Source organism: Xyrauchen texanus, chromosome 28, assembly GCF_025860055.1.
Source record: "Xyrauchen texanus isolate HMW12.3.18 chromosome 28, RBS_HiC_50CHRs, whole genome shotgun sequence".
In the NCBI taxonomy this organism is placed as follows: Eukaryota; Metazoa; Chordata; class Actinopteri; order Cypriniformes; family Catostomidae; genus Xyrauchen; species Xyrauchen texanus.
Window position 1 is genome coordinate 29,837,010 of NC_068303.1, and position 11,991 is coordinate 29,849,000.

An 11,991-nucleotide genomic window follows, 5' to 3' on the forward strand; every position below is an offset into this window, starting at 1 on the left:
CCCTAGCACAATTCTTAGATGTCATATTAATATTTTGTGGATCTTTTAAATAACATCAAACCCCATTTCCAACACATTAAACTTCTATAATGTAGAATTTTCCAGAAGACAACAGAATATCAATTTGGAAATATTGTTGTTACATTTTATTTTTGAAAAGTGGAACATGTTTGGCTATTATGTTGTTGATTTTAAATGTATTTTTCCTGCCTCGTGCAGAGGCTAATCAAGCGAATACATTATTAACAATTATAAGAACCAATATTTCTATAGAATTATGTGCGCTGATGATGCAATCACAATACTGAACATTAAGGCCAGGAATAATTATGTAAATGGGTCTGTTTTGATTTCATGTTGTTTTTAAACAAAGCAATCATATAGGAACAGATTAAAAATTAATTATCATTATGTTTGCTAGAATTGTGTTTCTTATTTCACTTTAAGTTGTCCAGTGTCTTTTAGGGATATGTACAAGTGCGCTTTTGCCTGCCGTAGGCAACGCTGAATTATACTGTCCTTTCCCTCTGAATTTTTTACCAAATCTCTTTTGCATTTTCTAAAGAGCCAGCTTCCACTTCTTTTTTTTTAATTTATTTACAAGTAATTGATTACTTGTTTTTTTTTGTGTGTCGGTTAGAGTACTCCACTACAAAATTACTTAATAAAGCCCATCCCTAGTGTCAGTGATAGGTTTGTTGTTGAGTAGTTCTGACAACTTTGTATGTATGTTTTGCAGGAATCCGTGACTGACTACACAATCCCGTCATCCTCCTTGACTGACAATGTCCCCACTGCAGGGACCAAGATGGAGGAAAGCCTTGTGACACCTGTAAGTGTGTGTGTGTGTATGTCTGTGTGTGTTCGTTGTTCGTGTTCTGATCACTATCTTGTTTGTGTTCGTTCAGGTCCTCCCTCACACATTGCCTCTTCCACGAAGAGAAACGCTTCAGCAGAGCTCCAGCCTCGCTACCGTTGACCTCACACTCAAAGTAAGACATGCACACAGCTTTTATTCACAATAGGGATGTGCCCGAAGCCGAAAACCTTATTCCTAAAGGCACGAATAATGACTTCAAAATGAATAACAGATTCATCAGAATAATCTAAAAAGGATAAAGTGACATTTTAAATAAACATATCCAAAATTACAGCGAGTTTATGAATCTGTGCTGCCAATATTTCTAAAGTGTAAACCTTGTGAATGAAAATGCGCACATTGTGTTTTCAGATTGATTGGGCGCAGTCTTAACTCCGTTAGCAGTCTCTGTACATTGTGTGTCTGGTGCTTGTCAAGTGTAATATTAAGATACATCATATACACTTCCCACTTTTGAAATGTCTGTTAATGTATCACATGATTCCCATGTGATTTCCCATGTATTTATTTATATTCTAAACCTGAGCACAATGTTAAAACTCAAACTATTTTTTTTTAAACCACCATAAAAAAGCCAGACTACATTTTGCAAGTGCACTTGGGGACGGGGAAAAAGATCTTACTTTTTTGAGAAATTTCCTCTGGTCTATTGAAACTAAAAATGAACTGTTTGGCCATAATGACCATCGTTATGTTTAGAGGAAAAAGGGTGAGACTTGCAAGCTGAAGAACATCATCCCAACTGTGAAGCATGGGGGTGGCAGCATCTTGTGGGGTGCTTTGCTGCAGGAGGGACTGGTGCACTTCACAAAATAGATGGCATCATGAGGAAGGAAAATTATTTGTATATATTGAAGCAATATCAAGACATCAGCCAGGAAGTTAAAGCTTGGTCTCAAATGGGTCTCCCAAATGGACAATGACCCCAAGCATACCCCCAAAGTTGTAGCAAAATGGCTTAAGGACAACAAAGTCAAGGTATTGGAGTTACCATCACAAAGCTCTGACCTCAAACCGATAGAAAATTTGTGGACAGAACTGAAGTATGTGCGAGCAATGAGGCCTACAAACCTGACTCTGTTAAACCAGTTCTGTCTGATAAAATGTCAGGAATTGTGAAAAATAAGTTTAAATATATTTGTCTAAGGTGTTTGTAAAATGCAACTGTATATCCACATCAGTGATTAAGAAAACTATCTGGTTAAGACGTTTATTCCAAAAAAAATATTTTTTTTAAGTACTCCATAGAGTATTCAGTGTTTGGTTATATAAAGGACCAGCTTTGCATTGTGAAAGTTAAGAGTCATGATGGGCATGAGTACTTTGTAGTAGGGCTTAAACGATTAGTCAGTGTTATCGACAACTTCGACGCTAAAATATTTAGACAATTTCTGTCGTTGAATAGTTGTTTGATCTCATATAATGCAACATGATATAATTTGAGATGTTAATGATGATGCCTGAGAGCAACACTTTACATAATGCCTGATTGAGGGGAGGATGAAGACACAACTCTCTGTCCAGACCCATTCCAAACTTTCTAAACGGCTTAAGGTGATATAGATGAAGTATGAGGGAATTATAATACAAAAACACAGAAGTAAATACAGAAACTGTGTTCTAATGTGAATTAAAGCAGAGCCATACCTCAAGCTCCTTGAGCAAAACTTTCTTGTTAGTTTGTATAAAAATGAAACACCCCAGCATTATATCTTTTATGCATCCTTTAATAAAGTTAAAGGAAGTGGGTTATGTAAATAAGCACAAACTCTGAAACTAGACATTTCTCTGTGTGGTTTGAGTCGCTTGTATGATTCACGTGAAAAACAGCGCGGGAGAGTTTAAACTTCTCCCAGCTAATGAACGCTCTCTTGCGGAGAGTCTTGTCCATCACGCACACTCGCTGCAGCTAAATAATATGTTGGCTCACGGCGTAGTGAATCATAATATATACACCGATCAGCCACAACATTAAAACCACCTGCCTAATATCGTGTAGGTCCCACTTGTGCTGCCTAAACAGCTCTGGCCCATTGAGGCATGGACTCCACAAGACCTCTGAAGGTGTCCGGTGTTATCTAGCACCAAGACGTTAGCAGCAGATCCTTTTAAGTCCTGTAAGTTGCGAGGTAGAGCCTCCATGGATCAGACTTGTTGGTCCAGCACATCCCATTGATGCTCATGTTCCTCAAACAATTCCCGAACAATGTGTGCAGTGTGGCAGGGCACATAATCCTGCTGAAAGAGGCCACTGCCATCAGGGAATACCATTGCCATGAAGGGGTGTACGATCTGCAACAATCTTTAAGTGGGTAGTATTTGTTAAAGTAACACCCACATGAATGCCAGGACCCAAGTTTTCCATGCAGAACATTGCCCAGAGCAGCACACTGCCTCCGCCGGCCTGGCTTCTTACTATGATGTATCCTACTGCCATCTCTTCCCCAGGTAAAAAATGCACACTCACCTAGCCGTCCACATGATCTAAAAGAAAATGTGATTTTCTTGGAAGGTGCCACCACCTTCCATTGCTATATGGGCCATTTCTGATGCTCACGTGCCCATTGTAGGCACTGTCAGCGGTGGACAGGGGTCAGCATGGGCACTCTAACTGGTCTGCGGCTATGCAGCCACATACGCAGCAATGCACTGTTTGATCTGACACCTTTCTATCATGGCCAGCATTACGTTTTTCAGCAATTTGTGCTACAGTAGCTCTTCTGTGGGATGAAGATGATCTGACCCAGTCGTCAAGCCATCACAATTTGGCCCTTGTCAAAGTCACTCAGATCCTTACGCTTGCCCATTTTTCCTGCTTCCAACTCATAAAATTCAAGAACAAACTGTTTACTAACTGCCTAATATGTCCCACCCCTTGACAGATGCCATTGAAACGAGATAATAAATGTTATTCACTTCACCTGTGTTTTTAATGTTGTGGGTGTTCAGTGTTTTCACAGTGATTATCTTATCATGAAAAAAACGTCAATACTCAGCTCTGTTAAGAAGAGTTTGTTTTTTGTGAGTTAAAGATGGACAAAAAGTTGAGTCTATTAGCCCAATATACAATGCAAAAAAACATTTTTTGTTTTTGTCTCGGTTTGTTTTCCAATATAAATATCTGAAACTCCTTACGTACAATTACTTTAGCAGCTATACTGCAGAAGATTTTGTTTCATCAGAGAATATTGAATATTATATTAAATATTTTTTTATATTTTAAAATATCTAAAAATCCTTGAAACAAGATGCATTTAGAAGCAACATATAAGATATTTAGACTTGCTTTCAGGGAATATATATTGAATATAAGAATATTTTGTCTACTGCACTGTCAGAAGTATGATCATGTGAAAAATACACTTCTGTTCAAGATTCATTTTATGAAAGCAAGTCTAAATATCTCATGTTGCATCTCAAGTAAACGTATCTTAAGGATTTTTGGATAATTTTAAATGAAAACAAGACAAAAACATTGAGAGCAACAATACGATTTATTTTTTGCAGTGAATTTAATTTTACAAATAAATTCTTGTAATTCAGTGAATGTCCTTTTTAGAGGTGTTTTTAAAATATGATTTGTGCTGTTAGAAAACACATTTAATATACCTTTTAATTCGGGCACAAGCTGAATAATTGATTAAGAGCTAATAATTGATCGTTGCAATAATTGCCCGAATAGTCTATCATTCTAATAATCGTTAGATTAGTAGATTATCAAAATAATCATTAGTTGCAGCCCTTTTCTGAAGTGACTGCAATGGTCGATCATGAAAATAAGGATGGTAATGGTCATGCGTGATGTGACATTTCACTACATTTGAAATTCAAAAGCCAGCGCTCAACACACAGAGGTGCATGAACTCAAGGCCAGTTATTTATTCTTTAAGGATAGAACGCAAGCTTTTCATTATATTTTAAACTTGACATGGCATATTAAAATGCAATGATTATGGCATTTTACGAAGAAAAGATTGACGTGCTCTCTGATCATTCTTTTGAGTTTGCCAGCGAATCGTTGCGATTATATATAATGCTATATATTTTGATTACCAGTATGCAGTTTTTTTTTTTTAGTCCTATAATAATGAATATGCAAGGCACTGAAGCATCAAGGAGCTGCAATGCCGTGGTCAAAGAAAACATCCACCTGATATTCAGTACTGTGCAAAAGTTTTAGGCACAAGATGTTTCAGAATTTTTTTTTCTTGATGGTTGTTTATATCTTTAGCTTTAGTCAATAGGAAATATACATTTTAGACTCCCAAACATGTCTTTTGCAATTGTAATAGAAAAGAAGATCAGGAAGCCCTGCAACTTATGGCATGACCCCCACAGAGTCCCCCACTGAACATCGAGTCAGTCTGGGATTACACAAAGAGACCGAAGCAATTGAAACAGCCTGAATTGATAGAACGAGGGTGAATTCTCTAAGCAGCGTAGTGAATCCTATCTACCAGCAACCTAGAAAAACTGTGTCCAGGTGTACCTTGGATTTTGGACATTGGGTTTTGAAGGCAAAGGTGGTCACACCGAATATTGATTTAATTTTGTTTACTGTACTTTGTAGGATGTTAATTGATAAATTAAATCTATTTATGGCATTATTTTAAAGACATCCTCACTATGCAACATTTTTCACAAGTGCCTTGTGTCTAACTAGGCTATATCTGGACTGTATGTAGACAAACAAGAAGTTTGATGGCATATTTCATGAATTCATATATATAAATTCCTTGTATTACAAAACTCGTGTCTTTAAACATTGTCATGTGAACCACCAGTCAGTAACCGCACTGCTTTATTAAAGTCTCACAGGTCTAAAGTCACATGACATAATATTAACAGTTCCAGAGACAGTTTAGATTGTGTTCTGTTGTCTAATGATATACTTCAAGCTTGTAAGACTTAAACAGTTCCTTTTTTGATCAGTGTAAGATTAATACTATACCGGACTAGACCGAAACACTATATGTTTCACACTTTAGATTCAAAAGAATAGGCTCATATGTGTCATCCTTTCGGGAATCGTACTGTTCCGGAAGCGCTGTCTGTTATATGCTGCAGATTCAACAGAGCTGGCTCATCGAGGGTCATTTGTTTTATGCTTTTGACCCAGTAGAGGCCAGCACTGCTGCAGAAATGCGCTGCTGGAAACACTGACATTTTTAATGGAACTGAAAGATTCATTTGAAAGATCATTTGATTCCAGTATTTTGAAAAGAATGGAACCGGTTCTGGTTCCACAGAACAAGAACTGGTTCTCGGTCCCCAACCCTAATCAGTGTTCATTTATTTCCACTACACCGAAAAACATATTTTAAACTATGCTCCTCACTGTGTTCTGCAGATGGAGTCTGCACGTAAGGCATGGGAGAACTCCCCCAGTCTTGGAGAGAAGAGCTCACCTGTCACTTCTTCTGCCTCCCCCATCACCAGTGGAGGAGGAGCCGGCGGTGCCTCCTTCAACTCCTTCTCCAGTGCTTCAGTGCCTCAGATACCTGTGGCCTCTGTCACCCCCAGTACCTCCTTGTCCGGTAGGAGTACATGCTTTACACCTTGGCTATTTAACTGTGGTCCTGAAGAGCCACCGTCCTGCAGAGTTTATTTGCAACCCTAATCAAATACAACTGCCTTGATTAGCTAGTTCAGGTGTGTTTGAGTATGGTTGGAGTTAAAGGATGGTGACCCTCCTGGACCAAAGCTTTACACTCTTACATACTAGCACTAGCCATGGATGGGTTAAAGTTTTATACCTACACGGGTAGAGTTTCAAAGTTGAACTTTTTTCTAAAGGATCTGCGACATACACAACGGCCTCTCTCAGCACAAAGAGTACATCAGCGTCTGACCCCCCCAACATCTGCAAGGTAAAGCCCCAGCAGTTGCAGAGTTCGGGAATGTCCAGCAGTAACTTCTCCCAGCTGGGTTGTGTGCCCTCTCTCTTACTACAGCAGCAGCAACAGACCCCACAGGTGTTCGTATCCCAGTCTGCAGCAGGTAAATGGTTTAAAGTACTTCTCACTCTCATATAGCTCTCAGTAAATCAGTCTTTTTGTGGTTGCTTTTTTCCTCTCTCAATGTAGTTTAAAGCAATTAGCCATTAGAGTCCTGCATTGCAGATATTTCATAATGGTTAAGTGGTGTTTTTAGGCATTACAGTTTAATTTTTTTTACCACCTTAGATAATCTTTCAATGGTTTAGAATGCTGCGAATCCAATACCTTTTATAAAAAGCATTGACCTTTTTTTCTAACAAACTTCTATTTCTAATTTTTTAGTGCTAGTTTTTGTCATTGGAACAACATGTCAAGTTCTTTTGTTTCTAATTTTTAGGTTCTGCAGCCCAAATCCCAGCCTTCTACATGGATACCAGCCACTTGTTCAGTACGCCTCACCCTCGCCTGGCTCCTGCATCTATAGCCCAGCAGCAAGGTTATCAGCCTGGACTCTCACAGGTATAAAGTTCTCTGCAGTGTTCCTTCCTCAACCACCAGGATCAACCTATTAAATCATTATCTTGCACAGGATGATTGCACAGGGATTGTTCAACCAAAAATTTTAATTCTCTCATCAGCTCACACTTATGCCATCCCAGATGTGAAAGACTTTTTTCTTCTGCTAAACAGAAATTAAGATTTTTAGGAGAATATATCTGTAGGTTCATACAATGTAAGTGAATGATAACCAACATTTTTAAGCACATGAAGGCAGCATGAAAGTAAACCAGATGACTCCAGTGGCTGAATATGTCTTCAGTAGTGATATGATAGGTGTGAGTTAGAAACAGATCAATATTCAAGTCCTTTTTTACTATAAATTCTCCTCCCTGCCAGTAGCTGGCAATATGCACAATGCAAATCGCCAGAAAGAAAAAATTACTTTCATATTGATATATTAATATATCCTGAATAATGAATCAGCAAAGCTATACATTTTCTGATGGATCAGTTACGTTTGACGGCAGTGTGTAAATGCAGTAGAGACACCCAGCAATGGTAAACGTTACAGACATCTGCAGTAATTACTTTTCCAAACATATGTACAGAATATAGGGGTGGGCGATATGGCCAAAATTGTTATCACGATAATCTTTTTCATATTGTTCGATATCGATATTTAGCACGATATACATTTACACATTGCACTCTTTTTTTTTTTTTTTTCAAAGTTGACGGAAGAAAAGAAGAAAAAATTCATTCTAAACATTCAAAATAGTCTCTACAAAACTGCACAGGGGGTCCAGAGACCGCATAAGCAGTGGGTTCTGCGGGATCTTTTACCAATTTTACCGTCTTTTACCGTTTATCAATTGAAAATGTATGTTAAAAGATCATCTGTTTGTTCTGAAGCATAGTGACAGCATTCCAGTATTTGTTGGAATATTTTTACATTAAAATTAAATATTTTTTATATTTCTTTAGATTCAGATACCCAAGTAGGGGGCATAGAAGCCCTTATGACTGTGGAATGATGCTGAATGTGGGTTTAGGGGTGTTCCAAGAGAAAATGTAGAAAACTTTTTTTTTTTTTTTTTTTTAATGTAAAAAACATTTGTATATTTTCATTAAAGTGAGAGACTAGTCTACTAACTAGTAATTTTAATCTTTCCTTATTCATTCCAGTAATCGATTTGTTTATTATTAAAGGCTCGTAACATAAGTTATGGTCTAAATGTTCTTTGAGACCACGTTAACTCATGCGGCGCTTCATGTCTGCACACATGCAGGTAAAATAGGCAACGCGTGCGGAGCGGGACAGGGCAGAAATGATGCATGTTTGGTGCTCAAACAATATTCAAGATTACAGCGCAGAAAGATCAGAGCTGTTGTCCACATCACTGTTGTTCTGTCACACTCTTCACTAGAGACGATGAGAGAGTGCAACCATTGCCAGGAAGTCTTGCGGTGCGGATGGAATCAATCCGGTGTCCGGCGTAGCCTAATTGTTAGCAAGGCAGCTAGCATTAGCAAATTAATCCAGTCTGACCCTACGTTACCACTGGCGCGTTGAGCGAAGCTGAGTGTTTTCAATTCATTCCTATGAAAGCCGAGCGTCATGCTCGCAAGGTGGATCGTAGGATTGGCAGCGGTGCGGAGCAAGCTCTCTTCTAGCGCTGTGAGCGCCTTTGAGCAGATTTTATCTGCCCCAGTGGAAACGCAGCCTGAGAAAGCCAAACTGCTTGTGTTTTAGCGACACGCAGTAAATATCGAAAAAGTTATTTTGGATTTTCTTTATCGTGATATATATTGTTTTATTGCCCAGCCCTAACAGAATACTAATCCCGTCCAAATAGGGCTTAATTATAGGTTGATTGTAAAGCTTATTAATGGGTTGTGATTGTTTCCCTGTAGCCCACAGCAGTGCAGCAGATACCCATTCCCATCTACGCTCCTCTGCAGGGGCAGCACCAGCACCAGGCCCAGCTGGGCCTCAGCACTGGTCCTCCTGTGTCTCAACCTCAAGATCTCTTCAGCTCCTCCATGCAGACCTACAGGTACTGGAGCATCTGTTAATTTAAGAGCTGTTCTGCAGCATTCAGTCTGTTGCCCGATGTACTGAATGCTTTAACAACAATAAATATGAAGAAAAAAAAATTGTTTTTACTCCGTCAATATTCTGACATTCTCTGAAAAAAATAAGAATACCTAGAGGAATCCTTTGACGTCCAAAACGTGTTTTTTTTTTTTTTTTTTTTTTAAATGAGCATAGTATTACATACTAATTATGAAGCTGTAAATAGAGATGACTTGGTTTGAATTGGCCCTTACTGCTGCTTGTCTTACCAGCCATTGTTTTATATTCAGAACTGAGCAGAACATAATAAGCTGGTCATCCTCTTCTGAAAATTGAAACTTTCTTCATGTAGTTATTTGTACTTTTATAAAATTACTAGTTTTTTCTTCTTCACAGGTCTCAGCAGGCGTTTATGCAAAACAGCCTCTCCCAGGCATCTCCCATGATGCTGTCTGGCACACCGCTGCACAGTTACCCTGGGGTTCAGCCGCCAGAACTGGGCAAGCCCCAATCTAACCTGGCCTTCCAGCAAACATCAAACACCCAGCACATCCCCATACTGTTTGAGCCCCAGCTGAACCAGCCCTCTGGCATCGGAGGATCACAACTGATAGACACGCACTTACTGCAGGTATGAAATAACCACTTGTTGCTCAGGTGCCTCTTCAAGTGCATGGATCATTTAGAAAAGATTATTTAGAATGGTATTATGTTTTGTTACATATAGTAACTAATTTGTAGCTTTGGAAATAAGTGTTTTTAATTGTTACATACAGCAGTGGAATTTTAATATTTTCCCTTGTTTAACCTACCATGACTTTGTTTTAAAGTGTGTTTATTGTATGATCTGTGTTGTTTTACAGCGTCAGGGAATGAGTCAGCACTCAAACCTGTACTCTGGTCAGGTCCAGCAGCAGACCAGTTACTACAGCTCCACACAGAGTCCCAGTTCTGCCCTGCAGCAGGTGACTGTTCCTATGCCAGGTTCACAGTTGTCTTTGCCCAACTTCGGTTCTGGTGGTGGTCAGCCGCTCTTGGCTTTGCCTCCAACCCCTCCCCAAGCTCCACCTCCCAGCCTCAACCGTCAGCCCCCCAACAATCCGCCCTACCGCAGCCTTATGGGACAGAATACACACAGCATGATGCAGCCTTCCAATAAGGTTTGTGTACAAAAACGTTCATTCACTCATTGCCATTTTCCATTAAATTTTTAATTTCAAACATTGCAGTCCATCTTTTGATGTTCAGTTTACTGACAATGATCAAGGTAATGGCTATAGTTAAGTTAGACTGTAGTTAGCATTGTAGTTTAACAGAGCCCAGATCATTCTCTGGACACATTGCTGTTTCAAAATATAAAGCAGCTGTGTAGAATTATATTTTGCTTCTTTGATTCATATTTATATTTAATATAAATTATTATAATTCATTTATATTTTGCTGTTTTAAAATATAAAGTAGCAATATGCTATTAAAGAACATGCTTTATCTGCTATAGATGTGTGAGATGGATCTGAAGCTCTTCAGTGCTGGAATGGATATGAAGCCTGGAACACCACCAGTCAGTGCAAGAAGCACTACCCCCACTTCTAGCCCTTATAGGTGTGTATAGGTGTATGCATACAAGTAGTGGTCGACCAATATTCTTTCAGTGGTTGATGCCGATAGTGAGCAGGGTGGCTGATATATTGCCAATAGATTACGAATAATACAAATTATAGCAGATGACATTTATACCACCTTTATATGGAAATTATTTTTTAAACCATATTTGCATGACACTCAAAATATTGAAGTTTGCATGGAAACAAAATTGGCAATATCCATTGAGAAGGCTGTTGCTAGATGTTTCAACCTGACACAAGGTAGTGTTGACACATATAAGTGGCCGATCAGGTATGTTATCATTGCCGATAACATCTCAAAATGGCCAATATATTGGTATTCCACTAATACAAAGTCATCTAGCTTATGTTCACTTGATACGTAATTCTTATTCGTTTATTGAAATGTGTTGAATTTTTTTGAATTTGTTTGTGTTCTCAGGGCAAGTTCCACGAGTCCCAGTAGTCAGTCTAGCAAGATGAACAGCATGATGTATCCCAAACAGTTCCAGTCTGGATCTGCAGGAATGCGCATTGCTCAGCACTTCCCAGGACAGTTCAACCCACAGGTCAGCTCCTGAACACACATACAACACCAGTCCAGTGTTTTGACATGTTTTGTGTTTTATCGAGATTTTGCTAAAAATATTGCTAACACTAAAGTTAGATACGTTGCAAATCTACCAAAGGCTGAATAAGGAAGAGGAAAATAATTCATAGTGCTTAATGTTGCTCCCGATGTGATCTGCTGCACGTGTGTGGCACTTCAGATGAAAGTGCCAGGTTAACAACACGGAGGCTGATATAAAAGACAGTGGTAATATTCCCAGTTGTACACAGTGTGATTGTAGCTCAGCTTCGTCCATCATGCAGATATACACCGGCTTAAGACCATAACTGGTCTTGGCTTGTGCATGTTGATGAACAGTCCTTTTCACCTATAAAAAAAACTTTAGTTACGTGACTGTTATGGGCACTTAATTTCAAATC

At 38.8% G+C, this 11,991-nt stretch overlaps 1 protein-coding gene across 1 annotated transcript in view; it reads left to right on the forward strand.

The window, feature by feature from the left end:
- Positions 1 to 11,847, forward strand: part of LOC127622254 (protein PRRC2C-like) — a 45,341-nt gene extending 33,494 nt beyond the window's left edge. The window contains exons 22-31 of the mRNA XM_052096288.1: positions 740 to 832; positions 909 to 992; positions 6,231 to 6,417; positions 6,677 to 6,880; positions 7,217 to 7,338; positions 9,235 to 9,377; positions 9,794 to 10,028; positions 10,261 to 10,557; positions 10,896 to 10,999; positions 11,444 to 11,847. Coding sequence (XP_051952248.1) covers positions 740 to 832; positions 909 to 992; positions 6,231 to 6,417; positions 6,677 to 6,880; positions 7,217 to 7,338; positions 9,235 to 9,377; positions 9,794 to 10,028; positions 10,261 to 10,557; positions 10,896 to 10,999; positions 11,444 to 11,582 — 1,608 coding nt within the window. The 3' untranslated portion in view covers positions 11,583 to 11,847. The remainder of the gene's footprint in view (positions 1 to 739; positions 833 to 908; positions 993 to 6,230; positions 6,418 to 6,676; positions 6,881 to 7,216; positions 7,339 to 9,234; positions 9,378 to 9,793; positions 10,029 to 10,260; positions 10,558 to 10,895; positions 11,000 to 11,443) is intronic.
- Positions 11,848 to 11,991: the final 144 nt, after the last annotated feature.